This window comes from Falco naumanni, chromosome 11 (assembly GCF_017639655.2).
Source record: "Falco naumanni isolate bFalNau1 chromosome 11, bFalNau1.pat, whole genome shotgun sequence".
In the NCBI taxonomy this organism is placed as follows: Eukaryota; Metazoa; Chordata; class Aves; order Falconiformes; family Falconidae; genus Falco; species Falco naumanni.
The window spans coordinates 5153916-5173146 of NC_054064.1; the positions used below are offsets into that span (position 1 = coordinate 5153916).

Genomic DNA, 19231 nt, shown 5'->3' on the forward strand with positions numbered 1-19231 from the left:
CTGCAGGCAGGTTTTGAGTGTCTCCAGAGCAGGAGACTCCACAATCTCTCTGAGCAGCCCGTTCCAGCTCTCTGTCACATCAAAGTAAAGATTTTTTTCCTCCTATTCAGATGGAACTTCTTGTGTTTCAGTCTGTGCCAGTTGCCCCCTGTCCTGTCGCTGGGTACTACTGAAAAGAGCCTGGCCTGATCCTCTTGATGCTCCCCCTTAAGATGTTGGTGTACATTGGTAAGATCCCCTCAGTCTTCTCCAGGCTAAACAGGCCCAGCTCTCCTAGCCTTTCCTTCTAAAACAGATGCTTCAGTCTCCAAATCATGAGATGAGATTAGAGAGTTGAAGGATAAGCAAGGCAGATCTTGGTTAAAAGTTAGTATGGACCGCTCAAAAAGATGAGGAGAGACGAGTAATAGGCAGAGGGGTTGGAGCTGAAGGAAGTTTGCTTTAATAAAGCTACCTTAGGGTATGGATGACAAAACCACCTGGAGAACAGCCCCAGTAAAGCTACAGGAGAAAGAAGGCTGCTCCCAGTAGGGACAGTGAAAATACTGTACCTGATACTTCCGTGCTAATGCAAGGTCTGGCTTTGCAAAGGCTTGCAACATCAAATTGGTTTTTCGGCCCAAATAGTTGTATGTACTGCCAAAAAAAACCCAAACCAAAACCAGAATCGGTACACGCAAAGGAGGAGCTCAGAACCACTGAAACAAAAGATGGAGCCACACACTTTTGCTGATGACACTATAAGAATGCCATTATTACGATAGATTCATGCAAACTATGTGTGGTTTATACTGTCAAGCATCTGATGTATGCTGAGCCCTATGGAGGAGTTTAGAGAGCAGATTCCTCTTCCTAGTTCTTTCCAAATAGAACCACTTATCACAATTAAAAATCAAAAGACACAATTAGGCAATATGGAAAGTCAATTGCTTAATTTATCAATTTCTTGTTCATTTAATGGATCATCTAGACAAGAACACAGATATCAACAGTAACTCATCTAAGCAGTCTGGTATGAGGGGCAGAAATGCAAATCAGAAATTAAACTCAGTGGAGCACTCTTCCTCATAGACTTCACATGCAAACTAATAATTTTAATCTCTATGGGTTTTGGTTCCTTACCCATACAATGAATACAAAAGCGATTGTCTACTTCACAAAGTTGCTGTGAGGTTAAAGAAATATGTTGAAACCTTTGCGTCGGCTTACAGGCTGCAGCAATAATCACCCCAACGAACATAATCCAAGATCCCAGGTTATGACTGTCCCACCACTAGCACCAGAGCTAGCTTATCTGTCTGCTTGCTACTGTACAGCCCTACCCTGCAAAATTCTCCACAGCGTTGACAGAAGATTGTTAGAGAAATTCTGTGTAGGTAGTGGAAGATACAACAATACAGTGTGTGTGTTGAGGGGAAGGAGTCCAAGCCATACTGACCTTCCAACTGCTCCGTTTGCCCCTATTGCCAGTGCACTCAACAGTTGCTAGTTTGGGGTAGGGGGGGAAGAAAAAAAAAAATTACTTCATGTAACAAAATAAAGAAAAAAAAGGGGTGGTGGAGGTCAAGCAGCAAAACTACCCGGCACCAAATGTCCAAGGTTATTTTTTTCCCCAAGGCTGAAGCAAGAGAACGCCTTAGAAGAAACTATTTTTAAGAGGAGCCTCTCACCTCATCCACCCCATAAAGGAATGCAAACTGCTCTCTCTCATTCTTGTTTATACACTGTGCAAGGTCCAAGAGGTCCGTGTCGCTGAACTTCACTCCCTGGAAGGTGGGGATCTGCTCTTTTATGCCATCCAGCAACTCTTCAACGCGAACTGTGTAGAACAGCAATCTCATATGAAGAAATGCACCCCTGTTCTGGGAGATTTCCCTGCCTTGTCCCCATGAGGGAGACTTACTAGTTCACAAGTTGTTCGCTTTTGGCCTAAGCCTAGTAAACTATATAGTTCTAAAACAAAGAGTAAGACAACTTCAGTGTAATTATTTCCCAGAGTTACACAGAAGGTATTTTTCCACCCCCTCTGAAGCATTCCTTTTACCAGATCAGAACGGAAAAAGCCTGGATAACAGATTAGGAATTAACTGTCAACAACATATTTAAGAATAAATATACATTCATACGTCCAGAAGCACCACATAACCTGCTGTCTAGAGCAAATAACCAAACATCAGTATTCTATTTCTCATTCCTCTGCTAAATTCTAAGACTTGAGAAGCATTGTGGTTTCACACGTAATTTACTAGCAAACATGACTACGCAGTCAGTGCACACCAAGAGAGATGGTGGCTGCTATCTTGCAAAAAAATCAGGATTCAACTATGAGTATCCAAAGCAATATCCTATCCTGGTCCACACTAATTGCAAAGCCATGGTCAGCACCTCCATCCCAGTTGTGCATCACTCATAAGCCATGACTTTTCTTCCGATGAAAAGGAATTAAATTTATTTTCCAGTCTTGGAATCACCTCCCATTTTCAGAAAGGAGTCTTTCCAGTACGGCTGGCTTGTGATGGGAACAGAGACCACATACCTAGTTTGGTTTGGCAGACTAATCACGCCAGCCACAGGATTACTCAGGTTGCTATGAGCCTACATGCTTGAGAAGAGCTGACTAAGCAGTACTTACTCTTCACACCTGTCAGAGAAGGAATGTGATAGTAATAAAATGGAACCTCAGGGGCTTCAGACGCAATCTTCTGTAAGAAAGCAGTCAGTTCATCTGAAAGAAAACAATCGAGTACCTCCATAAGGGAAGGAGACTACCTGTAGTGAAAGACAGTTCAGATTCACAGCAGCCAGGGTGTGTGGAGAAGCCATCTACAGCTTGTGTACCATACACAGCAAGTACACATCATAAAAAATTCAACATAACAAAACCCAGTGGAAGACCTTAGGGAAGGCAAAGATGATACTTATTTTAAACCAAACCAATTTCAGTAATGCACACTCATTCTCTTACCGAGGTAACTCATGCATGCTCTCACACATGCAAGACCTGTGCGCCAAAGTGGTCTCACCAGGATCACTTGTGTGCAACACAGAGGACAAGGGATTAAGGAGGGATTCACCTCCCTTGGGGTCCTGCTTGAGGGTGATGACAAACAGGATTTTGGCCAACTTTTTCATACAGTTTTAGGAATCAAAGAGTTATCATGGTTGACATTCTTCCTGAGAATCCTGTACACTGCATCCTTCATAGACCTTGGGCAATCTTCTTATCAGCGCAGCAGGAAGAGGAATGGCAAAAAACCAATGTGCTGAAACCTCGCTTCCATCCTACTACTATCAGCAAGGTCTTCTGCTGATCTTTGTGCTGTTCCTTTGTGCTGACCAGTTTGATTGCCCTGATTGTATCCTTGGCTGTCAATACTGGCCATTCTTGCAATCCACTCAGGTTTCTTCTGGTGCTTTCATACGAACATTGCCATTCATAATTAATTCAGGCAACTTTTATCATTTCTGTTACATCCCTCCACTTCGTGTGGTTCTTTTATGTTATGTTGATGACATTAAAAGCAAAACACTTAATGTGTAAGTTCTGAGGAAACCTTATATGCACAGAACCAAACCTGATCACCTCAGTAACAAGAGGCACATCTGTGTATCAGCAGTTTATCAACTTGGTCAGTGTCCAGCAAGGATCAGCATGGAACCAACTGCTTCCTAGAATGGCCCAGATCAGGCGTGAACTCCGTACTATCTATTCAGAAGACAGACTGGTTAACTACTCTTTCCATAAGCAACTCCTCCTTGCACAAGAGGCTAAGAAAATACATCCCAAAAGACATCCTTGCCACTTCTTACTGGGAGAATTCTGATACCATCTTTAAAAAATGCTGCTTCTGGGTTTTGCTTTTGCATGGCAACAGACATGGCAGGTGTACAAATGTCACCACCAAAATATTTTCCCAAGAACGAAGATGGCATTAATCCTTTATCTATGATAAAGGATTTGGAGGGCAATATAAAACTGGCATTAATCCTTCATCTATGGTAAAGGATTTGGAGGGCAATATAAAAGGCCTCAGCAAGTCTGGCAATCACATCTACTCACCTTTGTTTGCGGGTCTGAAGAAGAAGGGGGCTATTACAGCAATACCACTGGCACCTATGGCTGCTGCGTGTCTTGCCTGTGGAAGAGAGAATGGAAAGTACTTTAAGGTACATCATCTTTATATTTATTACACACGTAGTGAAAAGAAATCATAATATATACACACCAGCTCTTGGGATTCTGGCAGACTCAGTGCTCCCACATGAATGATCACATGATCCAATCTGCACAAAAACAAATTCAGAAGGTTTGGGGAGGTTTCAATGATGGTCAAAAATACCAGTGTGTCAAAATGACTCGTTTCACACCAGGGAGCCACAGAAAAAAAACTTCACTGTGCTAGATAAAACCTGTGTTGATGCGACGAGCAGACACACGGGAAAAATGCTGACATTGCCAAGCAGCTGGTGATGGAAAAAAGAAAACACATTTGCAAATATCAGTCGTGTGACTCCTTGGTGTTATCTTTGCAAGGTTGTCAGGAGGGACAAATCTTAGCATTTTATTAGGAAGTTAACATTAAGACATTAAGGATTTAAGGAGAAGCTGGGAAAAGGAAAGGATATTGAAGCATATATTTGCTTTCTAAACCTGCATCTCTGCAGAACTGCCAGAAGAGTTCAACCTCACAGAGCACCTTTGTCTGTTCCTGCCAAGGGAATCTCTCAGGTTCCAGTCCGTCAGTCCCATTGCCGTGTTTCTCCTTTATATCCATACAGACTGTGAGCCTTCACACCCGTTTATTTCTGCTCACTCTCCTCACCCAAAACACCTCCTCCTCTTCACATCCTCTGACATAGCAACTAACAAGGCAGCAGCAGTGAGTAATACAAGACTGTTAACAGGTACAAGAGATGGAGAATGGAGCTGCAATTTGGATACACAGCTGCAGATCCAGGTTGAATTCCTTCTTCTGGCACTAGTTTTCCACCTTTAGGGAGGCAGTTAAACACTGCACACCTCAGCTTCCCCCATACCAAATCATTTAATATATGAAAAGGTTCAGAAATGCTCACAGGGCATTAATAGGCAGATTGCTCTTTACTTCCATTTCTTCTCCAGAATCAATTGCAACGGGCACAGCCCTTTTTCTCCCCCTGAGCCCTTTTTGGTCCCCCTAGCCCTCACTGTACCAAAGAGAAGGACTCTTACAAGCTCTGTAAGCAGCAGAAATGGACACCAGCTAACTGACAGTGATAAAAACACAGACTTCTATGACAAAGGAGCCGGGGGGAAAAGCCCAACAATACTCAGAAAAAAAAACCAAAAAGCAGGTCTTCAGCAAATCTGACTTTGCAATCAGGTGTGCTTATATCATAACACGAGATCATGAATCCCCTGTTCCCTCTCAGCTACTCACTTGTCTTTTCCTTGGTGTATCCATTCTTCTGCCAACTGCTTCCTCTCCTGGATGTTAAGGGACAGTCCTTCTCCTGTTGTGCCATTCACTGTTTCAACAGAACGCACACACTTGCTGAGGCCTGGCCTACATGCATTGGTTTTACCAAAGATAAGAACTGATGATTTTGACATAAAACAGAAATATTTTTCCCCAAACTCATTTTAAGACAGCAATGGCCTGCACCAGCATCTGCATGGGGATTGCAGGGTTATCATCACTAAATGCTTGTGTTCAAAACCTGGGTGCTTCAGAACCACCAGCTTTGGGAGGCAGGAGGCAGAATCAGTTGCTGAAACTGGGTAACTACCCCACAGCATCTCCTCCCCAGCAGACACTAACTACCTCCTTTTCCCAGCAGTGAGACAGGCTGTGAAAGGTGCACAAGGGGTTGCTCAGCGAGCCAGGCAGTGACTGTCTATCCTCCAGCCCAAGGAAACAGCCTGACCTGAAATTTGCTGTCTCTGTCATAAGCACCCCTGGAAAACAACAAGACATCAGTATGTTCAGTCACAAACAACAGATTAAACTGGGATAGCTGAAGTCACTGCCACCCTTTGCTCTGCATCTTGGCAGTCTTTCCACTGAAGCTTTGAACCACAATCTTATCACTTTCAGCTTACTTTACTATGGCAGGCTGTGAACGGAAGTGGTTTAGCAGATACTGTATTCTCTATCCAGCCATCCCTCTTGTCCCTGCAGTAGTCCCCAGGACAGGAGCAGAGCAGAGAGATGGGAGCAGCAGCCACCTCAGTATCACTCTGCACCATGGGTCTCCTCAAGAAGCCTATTTGGCTTTGATGAGCCCATTTAATTTCCTGGCCTCCCAAGCTGATGTTTTTTAATCAGATGATTGTATCTTGCTCAAGCAAAGGGGAGAATCATTTGGTTGAGTCTTCTCTCCCAACACAGCATTATCCATTCATCTTTGGGAATATCACCATATGAAAGCAACACTTATTTTATCCCACACAGAAATAGGGTGTGGGCAAAAGCAGATGCCTTAAGTATTGCTTGCACTCTCTCTACTGGTGAATATAAACGTCTAGGATGATCCCACATCCACAGTCCTCCCCACTACAGCTCTTACCAGGTAAGATATCACAGTATTCCCATCCAGGCAAAAGGGTTGTAACATAGTTTCTGTCAAAAAAAACACTTACAAAAAACGTTCTTCACATTCTGCTCCCCTACCAGATAATCCACATATTGACGAATCACCGAAAGGTTAATTTGTCTGAAATGAAAGGAACCGGAGCAACTGTAAGTCTCCACCCACAGATACCTTAAAACTTGGAGATTAAGAAACAACAACAAAAATACATGCATTTTTGAAGCCTTGCCTTTGTACACACACAGATTACCCCAAGATACGATACCCTCAACATGTATTTAACATTTCAGGTAACAGCTCAGTTCTGAAATTCTTGCTTCCAGTTTCTCTTCTTCCTGACAAGTAGGTCACTGTCCTAACCTTTTATCTCAATTGTTAATTACTGCAGGCTCCTCACAGCAAAGGACTTTTTTAGGGAGATATGAAAGAACAAAAGGCACTCAAACCTTTTTGACTGTTGAAGGAAACACAAGTCCTCTTGAGAGCACAAAGATTATTTGTGCAAGTGCTGGCAAATAGTTAAACCACACTTGTAATTGCTGGACACAGAAGGTGAAATGGCATCTGCTGGATGTGACTTTAACCTCTCTTGCATTAAAGGATGAGGAAAGCAACAAACTTCCCTGACAAACAGGGGAAACTGGATTCCAGATTTATCTTCTCAGCCAGACAAACTTATTTTGTTTATCAGTGTCTGATAAACAAAACTCTCATTTTGTTGTTCTCATTTGTCGAACATACAGACCAACCCTACAGTCTAGCAGTCAATTCTGGTACCCTGACTGGGTTCACTGGTTTCACCCAAAATTTCATTGCTGCTTCCCCAGAACATATCTTACAAAGGCCGTGCATTCCAGGCAGAGGGCCCAGGTCACTCTCCAAATACCATGTTGCAATAAAATTTGAGTTCTAATAAAAAATTAAATCAGAAATAAGTTTCCTTTAATGCAAGAAACAAAGCAGTGACTGCAATGCAATTGAGTTCCCTGAGACAGAACCATGCTTTACAGGGCTTGTTAAAAGCAAAGGCTCACTTTCAGAGGACTGTACAAGCAAATCTTCACCACCTCCCTAAAAACCACATACAGATCTTTAAGCGTCACCCATCAGAGAAGCTCAGGGTCCTTTGCTGACTCCAAACAACTTTGTCATCTTGCAACATCAAAATGCGGCAGGAAGGACATCTGTTTACCATCACTATTTTGAGGAAGGCTGAATTTCAACTTTCAATTTTATGTTATTTTCAGCACTGTGCAGTCCTTGCAGCATTTTCTTCAGATTTAGACTAATTCCACACACATATACATACACGTGAATCCATGTTATGTGAAATGTTAGTTAGCTAGGGCAAAGTCTAAAAGGCCTTCCAATTTTAACAATTATTTTCTAGCTTCCAAGAACTCTCATTTAACTAGGACTGTGATTTTCCTTACTCTGACTTAATTTGTACCTACAAAAGCAGCAGAAAGAGAGATGTGAGACTGATCCAAACTCTCCAAACCCAGACCTATAGCACTTGCTGGGCAACAGGACAATGCAAAGGCTAAGGGATCCCACTCTAGTCCTACGGGACAAACATAATAGTTTCCTTATCACACCAGAGATCCGATTTAAAAAACAAAAACAAAACCCAAAAAAACCACACAACAATGAAACAAAACTAATCAGTCCCAAGTAAGAGAAAAGGAAAACAGGGGTTCTAAAGTGACAGTAACCAGTGCAACTTCGACAACTCACCCATCAGGAGTCATTGGAGTGACTGTAGCAGCTACAAGACCCTGCAGCTTCTTTCCGGGTGTCATTGAGCTGTTTGGAAAAGAGATAAAATTGATAATGATCTTTTATTTCAGAGATGTTCAACTTGTGTTAAAGACCAAACTGGAGAGGCAAAGTTCAGAAAAAGTGGACTGTGGGAGGCCGTTAACGTTGGTTAGAGAGCGGTCTTTTCGCTGTGCTGAAGGAACGGTTTACTGGGGCCAGCCCCACACAGGGCAGGGCTGGGAGCACCAGCAGCAGTTACACTGCAGAGATGCCCCCAGTTTTACCTTTCCTCACCTACACGCCGGCGGTGCTCTGCACCCACCCGGTCACGCCTGGCAGCCGGGAGGGGAGCACCGTTTTGCAGAGGACCGAGCTCAAACCCTCCACCGGCCAAAGGCCGCCTCCCCCCCACCCCCAGCAGATCCCAGCCGCCCCGCCACGCCTGCGGGCAGCAGCCGGCCCAGCCCCGGGTCCGCCCGCCCCGCCCTGGCCTGGCCCCGGGGACGCGGGGTGAGGCCCCCCGGCCTGCCCCCACCTCGCCTCGCCTCGCCCGACCGCCGGCCGGCCCAGCTCCGCAGCGCCTCCGGGGCGGCCCCGCCGGCCGCGTCGCTCAGCCCTCGGCCCGGCCCGGCGGGAGGGGGCGCTGCCCCGGCTGCCAGCGGCTCCTCCGGGCCCAGCCCGCTGCCCCGGCCGCGCTCCGGCGGGCGCCGCTCACGGCTGAGGTGCAGGCGGCGCGGCGGAAAGGCGCGGAGCCGGCAGGAGGCGGGCTGCCGCCGGGCCGAGGGCGGGGGAAGCCGCCATCACCTGACAGCTCTCCAGAGAACGCGGCCCGCCTCAGCGCGCCGCAACGCACCTCACCCCTCGCCCCGGCTTCCCCTGCCGGGCCGGCCGTAACCTGCCCGTAACCCACAGCTGCTGCTGGAAAGCCAGGGCTTGTTCGGATGGTTAATCGCTATTTGGAAACTTTTTAAAAATAAATAAATAAATAAACAAACAAATAAATGAATGAATAAATAAATAAATAAAGAGATAGCAAGCTAGATAGACTAACTGACTTTTAAGAATAACTACACGACAGGATGGAGAGGTAAAAGAGAGCTGGCTGCACACCTGAGGAGACGCCAGGCTGCCCTGCAGGAGATCTGCAGGAGAGCCGGGGGGGGGGGGTGGTTAACAGCTCTATGGATTTCAGCAGGGATTTCTGCCCAGGCACAAGCCACTTGGAAAAAAATAGGGGATATCTTTTTGTTGTTGGCTGGAAAAAACGCAGGAAGGCTAGCTGCAAACGGGAAGGGTGTCCGCCTGAAGGCCTGCGGGCTCAGCTCCCCTCACGCCACCTTGCCCTTGCAGCACAGCGCATGTACCGCTGCTGCTCAAGAGACATCCGCTGCACCACGCAGTAGAAAGAAAAAACATGTTTTCTGCAGTTCAAGGGCCCTTGAATGAGAAGGATTTCAACAGGCAAGTCATGGTGAGTGGGGAAGCAAACCCACCCTGCCTTGTTGTGAGGGAAACAAGCCCCACTGGCATGTCAAAAGCTTGTGAAGGCCTGGGCACTGCGATGACGGGCATCACAGATTAACAGATTTTTTCGAAACAAATTGAGTTAAATTTCATCTTTTCTCTGTTCCCAGACAAAAACAAAGGTGCAAGTGGCGATGAAACCTTGCTTGGTTCTCTGCAAGGAAAATTACAGCTCAGTAATTTAAGGGTGAGCATCAAAATACTATCATTATTGTAAAACAAAATCCCATATGCCCCCCCCAAATTCAGCATTGTTCCAACTCACCTTACACCTCTGCATTTCTTTTAAGTGACAAACTTGCACATTTCACCCTCAGGGTCTCAAATCTGTACTCTGCATCAAATTTAAAAGTTGCGGTGTTGAAGAAATAAGCCAGTCATTGATCTCTGTGCCTTAGTGCCCCTTTGTACACGTTGTATTTAGCTCTTCTGTTCCTTGCCACAGTTATCTAGCTGCAAGCTCTGCACATACTAATTGTCTCTGATGGATGCTTGCTGTGGCGGAGACCTGCTGTTACTCAGTGCCTCCAATTTGCTGTTCTTCTACAAATCATCACTATTTGGATAAGAGAAACCCAAGCCAGTTAACATACAAACATACAGTGTATGAATAGAAAAACCATGCCATAAATCAAAAACCATGAGGTGCACAGAAATGAGAAGTTAAGGGGAAGACCTGCTTCATTTTGCCCCCGCTATGTACACCACCATGACCTGGGTGCAGCTCATGTCATGGGGGCTGCAGGACACCAGGAAAGGCTCCGGCTGCCCATTTCCTTATCTCCTGCTTGTTTCTTGTTCCACTGTGGTGCTGGAAGCAGTCCCCAAACCAGTGCAGTGCTCTGGCTCTGGGACATGCAGTGTGGGGAGCTGGGAGGATCCATGTTGCTGTGTGAGTAAGGCAAACGGAGGAGGTCAGGCTATGACAATCGAACAGAAAACAGTGGCTCATGGGGAGCTAAAACCACTCGTGTGCAGCCCATGTGGCTCCTGTTTTCCTCTCCAGCATGTGGTTTTACCAGATGTGCATCACATGCAGGGTCTGGGCCCCATGGCAGAAAGGCAGCTGTGCACAGCACAGTCCTCCTCCGCCCTACCAGACCCGCAGCTGGTGCTGAATTCAAATCTTCACCCAGCAGATCCGAGCAGCAGACCACCAGCATCTCTTAAGACAAAGCAGTGCCCTGCACATGTTTGTGGCTGACATTTAACAGACTCAGAAGGAAAGAGGCTATGAAAGGCCATATAGAGTGCACATGGACTGACCACCAAAGGCATCAATAGATCTTTCTTGAACACGCCCCAATGCCTGCAGCTTCCAGCTCTCCTGTGGGCTTGGTTTGCTTCCCGGGGAAAATCTTTTGGGTTTTCTACACCCATCCATAAAACGGGTGCAATAAAACATTCTGTCTTCAGTGTGTGCTTTCAGATCTTCTATTAAAGCGCGTTTTGAGAGCATCCAGTGCCTGCAGTAAAGAAAACAATCCCCTCTTGTGCATTCTGGGAGCACATTTTTCATGTATTCACATAATAATCTCAGGAGTTTGGGTTTGTGGTATTCCTCCTCCGCTCCAAAATATGCTCACTGTGGGCTGTTCACATGCAGAGAGACTACTTTCTCTGGGGTTTGGATTTATTAAGAAGTTCTCACAAAGCACATGTATTTTTCTTTTCTTCGAGGCTCATCTTGTTCTTCCAGAAATCCCCTCTACTCTACGCATTTCCATCCCTATGGGTAATTTCTCTTTCTCCAGGCTGAACAGTCCCAGCTCTCTCAGCTTCTCCTTGTAAAACAGATTTTGCAATCCTATGATCATCTTTGAGGCCCTTCACTGGAGTCACTCAAGGAAGTCCACGTCTTCCCTTTACTGGGGAGCCCAGCACTACACATGCACGTCACCAGAGCTGAGCAGAGGGGAAGGATGACCTCCATCAACCTCCTGGCAGCTCTCTAATGCAGGATACTGTAGGCTCAAGTTCCTCTTGCCCATCAGGACCCTCCAGGTCCTCTTCAGCTAAGCTACTTTCTAGCTAGGTGGCCTCCACTCTGTACTAGTGCCTGGGCTTATTCCTCCCTTCTGCGGGACATTGCAGTTCTCTTTGTTGAAGTTCATGAGGTTCCTGTTAGTCCATTTCTCCAGCCTGTCAAGGTCCCTCTGCAAACTTTCTGAGGGTGCTCTCTGCTCCTTCATTCAGGTCATCAATGAAGAGGTTAAGCAGTACTAATCCAAGAAGAACAGTGTATTTTGGGAGGTTCAGAGGCAATTCAGTGGTCTCTAGAGTAATTTAGAGAATGTTGAGAAGATCCTCTGATTATTTTACGAGCCTACTTTGTGCTGTTTGATAGCATGCGAGAGAAGTTTTACAGTGGTTTACTGCTGCTTAGAACAGTTTTTAGAAGTTACAGATTGGTGTAGAAGGGTTTTAGAGCTGCTTAGAGCTCTTTAGAGGAATTCTAAAGCTGTATGAGGAGTTTAGAGTTGTAGAGATACAGAAGCATTTTAGATGTATTTAGAGACACATTAGTGCTGCTTACAGCAACACAGAGGATCAGTTTAGAGGTGCTCTGAGGTTTTTAGAAGAGGTTTAGAAGAAGTAAAGGAGTTTACAGTTGCTCAGACAGCTTTACAGGAGTTTTGGCACACTTTACATGATTTTAGAGCTGCTCAGAACTGTTTATAGGGGGTTTAGAGCAGTTACATCAATTTAGAGTGCTGTGAAGCTGCTTGTGTTGTTCAGAGTGGTTTTAGAGGACTTCAGAGAAGTTTTTATCGCTGTTTCTCTAAACAGGAGTTTAGAACTGCAGAGAGGAGTTCTAGAACAGTTGCAAGGAGACTGAGAGGAGTTTGAGATCCATTTTGAAGCATTTTACTGCTGCTTAACACAGTGTGGAGGAATTTTAGTGTTGTTTAAAGGATTTTCAGAGGTAGAGTCGAGGTTTTAGAGGAATTTATAGCTTCTTACCATTGTTTCCAACTGATCAGAAGTGTTTTAGAACTGTTCAGATGGGTCATAGAACAATGTAGTGCATTTTAGAGATATTTTGGAGCTGTTTAAAGAAGTCCAGACTGGCTAAGCGGCACCCTAGAGCGTTTTAGAATCAGTTACATGATTTCGAAAGGTCTCATTTAGGGGGTGTATTAATAGCTCTTTTGGAGCTCGCCAGAGGTGTTTTGTAGCTATCTGGCAGTATTTTAGAGGGGTTTAGAGCACCTCAGAGTACATGCAAGGAGTTTTGGAGGTCCTTAGCAGAGATTAAGAGGCCCAAAGGAAATTCAGGGATCTTCAAATCCATGCAGAGGAGTTCTAGATAAGATCAGTCAAATCTGAAACTGCTTAGAGGAGGTTTAGAAAGATCTTAGTGCAGTATAGAGGACCTTAGCACTCTTTCAAGGGATATTACAGCTCCTCAGAACTGTTTAGTGTGCTTCTGAGGAGCTGTGGAGGAATTTGGAGTTATTTTTCAGATCTTTGAGCTGTTTACAGGAAATTTAAAGACATTTTTAAAGTGGTTATATATTGTTAGAGATGTTTAGAAGCATTTAGTGGCAGTTTAGAGCTGATTAGAAGAGTTTTAGAGTGGTTTAGAGACCACTTTGAGTTGCGTAAATTTCACCTGTTTTGCGGCAGTTGCCTCACTGCAGCAATACAGAGGTCCTGACAGTCTTTTAGAGCAATTTAGAAGAGGTAGACAGTGATTTACAGCTGCCTAGAGGGGATTAAAATCTTACAGTAGTGGGTTAAAATCTTACAGTAGTTCAGAGAAATTCTGAAAAATTTTAGGGTTGCCCCAGCTCATCACCTCCCCAGTTCAGTGCTGGTTCACCGTTGAGACTCTTCCCACATCTTTCAAAGCCTCGATCGCTGTTTCTGACTCCCCTCACTGCCTCCATCCATCTCCCCCAGTCCTTGGGTGAAGGTTTCATGTTTGAGGGCAGTCTTTGCTCACCTTTGGAAGGAATGCATTTAAGGAAATGATGGTAAAGATTCTAAGACTCTCTGATATTTACACTGATAAAGCCCTATGTTATTACCAGAAGGAAACAGAACTGTGCTTTAGCTAAAACAAATACCCAAGTTATTCTACAGAGGTTTAGAGGACAGCTCAGGTCCAGTTCAGCAGTGCTACGTAATGCAGTGGATAATCACTAGCTCTCTTCATTCCTCCTACAGTCACCAGCAAATGAATATCTGCATGTCCTCTTATGCTAATGTCCCGAGTGCTAGCATACCGCATGCAATCAGCAGTCCCAACGATGCGTATGTGAGCTCAGAGTCTCAAGGATAAAAGAAAGAAGAAACAAGTTTACTGTTGCCATTTAAAATACTTCTTCTCCTTTATACTCATTTCAAGTGCATGCTTAATGCCAAATATATCCTTCCAATGGGAAAAAAAAAAAAAAAAAAAACCAACCAAAAAAAACCATTCAGGAAGACTTGAATGGCTGTGGGAATTTATATTCAGGCAAATCTGAATACATGAACTCACATTCAGGTTCCAAAATCTGCATTGTAAATTTTGGGCAATTTGCAGCTGCAGCATCCTGTGCAGTGACCGGAAAAGTGCCTTCCTGCTTCCCACTGAAATAAGCAGTAAAGTGTAGTGGTGCCAAAGCTTGGAGGAGAATAAGGATACCAGTGAAACAACAAAAATCAGTTGCTATTTTTCCAAAACAAGTATAGGAATAAAAACACAGCTTTATAGATCTAAACAATTTTTCTAAGGAAAAGAAATAAACATGAATGTCAAAACCTTATCTAAGTAACCCCATAAGGTAATTTTGAATAGGGAAGTTATGAACACTTTTTTGTGGCCATGTGCCAACATAGGGGATTCACATATCTACTAAGAACTCCATTACTCAAATAACTGATTTGCTGAGGCAGCTTAACTACTAAAGCCAAAGGCCCTGCAAGTTTCCTCCAGACTTCTTTGCCATTGCTGTGTTAACACTTCAAACATTTTCTACGCTGACTACAGTTTACCACCCTCGTCCTTTACTTCTAGTTTCCCCAAATTACACTTCTCTCTACCTATACACTGTTTTGACATCTGGATTTTCCTACTTCTCAAGTTACCATGAGCGCAGTTCTGGTTGGCCGTAATTAAACTACAGTTCTGCTTCTGTTTCTCTCTGAAATAAATAAATGTATCCAGACACAATATTCTTTCAAAGGCAGTCCAAATCTATTTTCAGAACACATACAAAGGGCGCAAGCCTAAATGATGGCAGAAATTCAAAAAGGCAACACGTGTGAAAGTGATGAAATCCTGTTAAATCTCGTCTTGTCTGGCTGGTATTCAGAAGGTCATCATCTGAGAGGCTGACGTGATGTCCTTACATGCAGAGCATCTACCTCCTCTTCTCTAAATTGAAAGATGCAAAAATCAATAGAAATGCAGATTTTGAGTTTTAAACTGCATCGTTGGATAGCAATTCTGCCCAACAGCTTGCAAGTTTAACTCTTCTAGAACTGAGCATAACCTGGAGAATTACTAATTTAGGATTTTCTTAACTGTCTTACACAGACATTCAGACTGGTGTGTCTGCTGCATAAAAGATCTTTAACATGCCAAGATGTTACTTTAAATGTTAGGATGCTTAAATATTTAATCTTCCCATTAACAGTCAACTAATAGATACTAGAGTATATTGAAATGTAAGGCTTTAGAAACAGAGAACTACTAAGGTACACTGGATCCATTAGTGAGCTAAAGTGATCACTGCCAACCAAGAGTTTGAGGGACTTTTGTATTGAAGTAAAACTCACCTCTGAACACAAATAACAGTGCCATCTGCTGCAGAATGCAGCACTGGATCATCTTGGGAAAGGAGTGAAAGAGAGACTGGGTTCTTAAAAAAATCCATCTCTGCAGGCCTTACTTGCAAATCTAAGTAACAAAAATGCCTACTGAAACCCCACACCCACTACCAATATCCCCACTGCTAGAGAACGGGAGAAGTTCTGGTATGATCCATACCCAAATAAGATCAGGAAGCAGCTTAGGAGACAAACGCTCAGCTAGGGTAACTGGTCAATTTATGCTTAGGTGGTGAGTTGGATTGGCAGGCCAGAAAGAGAACACGCTCCTACAGGCACGCATTGCTAACGCCTGTGCGCTGACAAACACTGTCACGCTTAGATTGCAAGGGCTTCACATTCACGCCCCCCAATTCTGTTTCACGTTACCCAGTATGTACCACAGTGGTCCTCAACTCATACTGCTGAAGAGCTGTCACAACAGAGATGCTCTGAGCAAGAAGCTCACTAGTTCAGTTTCAGTTACCTCTTCATGTCTTTTTGGTAAAAGTGGAAAACAGTATTTTAGGAGCGCATTTTATTTAAGTAATGAACCCTTATGCTCTGGGGCTGTTTCCATCATTTCTGGACATGTCCTTAGGTCCTCGGGACTCCATATGGAAACCCTGGGCTCTCTAGGGCAATTTCTGCATACCTGGGACTTCTTCAGACTCATGGGGCTGTTCACATCATTTCTTAATGACCCTTCAGCACAGTCAGGACCTTAACCAAGGTCCTGGGCAGAGGAGCTGCCAGGTGGTCTCACCCCATGCAGCACATAGACTGGAGAAAGCTGAGAACGAGAAGGAGGGAGGAAGGGAAGGTAGGGGCCAAAGCAGGTGAAGAGAAAGGAAAAGATCATCTTACAAGTCCAGGAAGGTGGATTGAAGAAAGAAAATGCAGAGCCACTGTGTTCCTGCCCACTGAGACAGGACAGAAGGTATCTGGATGGTATCTGCTGGAAGATGCAGATATAAAAATTATTCTTGCTGGAGCTGACACTGAACTCCTACCTTCATCTGGAGAGACTGCCTAGCAGGTGAGATGTAAGAGGCCTTGGGCTGCCACGTGCTTGCTAACTACTCCCTTTCTCTGTACTGCTTGAGAGCATTATCTGTGGTACGGGTTGTTGGTGACTTCAAATACTGGACTGTCCTATTGATAAGAAACATTCAGTAAATATTCTCCTTAAGGCTGTTTTTTTGAGCCCTCTGAGTCATGTTTTCAGATGATTGATGCCTGGTTCTTTCCTCCTGTTTGCAAAGAAAGTGTATTCTCTCTCACCTTAGGCTATAGCTTAAGTCATTGTTAAATACCATTTAAAAAAGAAAAAATACCAATTAAATAGATTTGTGTCAAGGCTTTGTTCTAGCAAACATTGTTACCTATGTGACCTTAATCCTGTTTCCCTGAATGAGATGTTCTTATCTTGGTGATCAAAATTCATCTTCTTTCACGTTCTTGTTTCTGAGAAGAATCTGTCAATAGCAGAATGCAGATGGATTTGTAGGGAAAGAATTCACTTCCACGTCTTCCAGCACTCAGAGAGAACTGCAAGTTTTCTGTGGGTTTGGATGGAGACAATTACTTGTGGGGTTCAGCTGACAGCTAGATCCCTAAACAGATCTATATTTAAAATAACCCTTATTTTGGAAATAATCCAAGTGAATAAAGCAGTATATAAAGCTGAAACAGCTTCCAGTCTCTCTCTCTGGCCTCTATGGACAGAAGACAGAAAGGTTTAGGCAGGTTTTTCATGCAGCTGGAAGGAAAGACTAATTTAGTTTTAATTCTCCAAACCTAGAATGATTCTAAAATGTGACCTTCATCAGAGAAATCTTGGAATATGGCAAGTCAAAAGTGCTCTGGAGTGGTGTTGGATGTAGGAAGTTTTTTATTTGGTCAAGAGCAGTCATTTCCATGCAATCTCTGATGAAGTGAGCAAAAAGCCACTAATGTAGCAAGATTTTAGGTAATGCTGCTATTGAGTCAGCTGTTTGAAGTAGCAGGGAGATGCAATAGTTTCATGTGTCTTTTTTAACAAATTAGCTGGAATCAGGCAAAAAGCAGATGGACAAAATCCACATACGCACTTCCAGAAAGCAAGTGATTTTTGGTTGAAGGCCAGTCCAACAGTAACAAACTGGTGTGCTGACATAAGATGCATAGGTTAGAGCATAAGTTCTAATTACCATCTTATCAGAGTTAAAGCAGAGATTTCATTTCCACAATTTGCAAAGGATAATATAGAGCCTCCTTGGAACAGCACTATAGTACATTCAACTGCTTCCTTAGAAGCTGGTATGCTTATGCTTCTTCATTTTCCTTGCTGCAAGTGAGAATAAGATATAAAATAGAATTTGCTAGAAGGGCTTATCTTTCATTTAGAGCAAGGAGATAAAGATAAGAGCCTTCTTTTGAGAAATGAATTTGCAGAAAATCACAGTTCATCTAATAACATATAAAGACAAATTTGTTGCCCTGGACTGTTATTTACAGTAACTACAGTAACATCACATGCTCAACTTCTTTGATATGAAGGGCTTCTGCATCATCTGAGTGTGCATTCAGAAAAGCAAATGCCATTTAGATATAAAGAATCTCAGTTCTTTTAAATCAAAATCATTATCAAACACGAGGCCAACTGATGTTCTCACAGGCTTAGGCAGAAGTGCAAAACTGCCTGGGGCATCTGGGTTGAGATCACTTGCTAGAACATGTGAGTGGCCAGCCTGGAGACACCTGCACCCCTCTCTGTCCCTCACACACAATTTTTTCATATTACGCTACAGACTTGTCAGTTACAAGAATATGACTCACAGTTATCACTACCCATGCTGTAACAAAACATCTTTTTTCCCAGGCTTCTCCAATCCTGACACAATTAGGTCAATGGAAAAGATTTATCTTTTTTGTGCAAGCGATCTGTGCTTGCTTCTAGGGCTAAAGGCAACTTGCAACACATTTGCATGAATTTGACAGCAGCCATTGTAACGTCGCCACAGAGCAGACATCAAGCATTTCTAAGGTCTGTGTTTCTTATAGATAGGGTCTATCAAGAGGAAAAATGGAAATTGCAAGTGATCATATCACAGGTTTGTCCTTATCCAACTGAAGCTGCAAGCCTGAAAAGCCATTGCTTAAGTACAAGTTCGTTATGGTGTTCTGTGCAGAGGCGCATGCTGAAAATAGTAAAGTTAAGCTACAGACCACATGCTTTAATGTGCTTGTGCCATCATCTCTATTCCTTGTGTTTAAGGCAAAACTAAAGAAAATAGCTTTGCCAGCTATTCTAAAAAATACCAGTCAAGTCTTAGACATTATGTATGACATTAAAACAGAAGCGTCATAGGCTACTGTTGAGAATTACTGCCTGTTTAATTAGTGCATTTAGGGCTCCTCTGTGGGCAGCAACACTTTGCACTAGAGCTATAGCAAATGGTATTTATATAAGCAGTATGAACCTCTATTACTGTCTGGTTTTGCTTTTCCCCCTGCAGTAGATAGCCATCAAACTAGCAATATATGTATGCTGTTGAACTTCCCTGCCATATGTTCTGCAAAATACTGG

The 19231-nt window shown here is 43.8% G+C and overlaps 1 protein-coding gene across 11 annotated transcripts in view; it reads right to left on the reverse strand.

The window, feature by feature from the left end:
* NPL (N-acetylneuraminate pyruvate lyase) overlaps positions 1-19231 on the reverse strand; it is a 35453-nt gene that overhangs the window by 2783 nt on the left and 13439 nt on the right. For 5 of the 11 annotated variants that reach the window (XM_040610725.1, XM_040610722.1, XM_040610723.1 and 2 more), the window contains 10 exons: positions 17046-17222; positions 8311-8379; positions 6623-6696; positions 5421-5508; positions 4227-4284; positions 4061-4136; positions 2633-2725; positions 1671-1819; positions 1439-1485; positions 552-636 (listed from right to left, as the gene is read on the reverse strand). In XM_040610725.1, the coding sequence (XP_040466659.1) occupies positions 552-636; positions 1439-1485; positions 1671-1819; positions 2633-2725; positions 4061-4136; positions 4227-4284; positions 5421-5508; positions 6623-6696; positions 8311-8379; positions 17046-17107 (801 nt within the window). In that variant the 5' untranslated portion in view covers positions 17108-17222. Of the gene's footprint in view, positions 1-551; positions 637-1438; positions 1486-1670; positions 1820-2632; positions 2726-4060; positions 4137-4226; positions 4285-5420; positions 5509-6622; positions 6697-8310; positions 8380-8618; positions 8718-8859; positions 9085-10123; positions 13616-17045; positions 17223-19231 lie in introns of those variants that run through there. The other 6 variants (XM_040610732.1, XM_040610727.1, XM_040610728.1 and 3 more) reach the window with 6 other exon arrangements.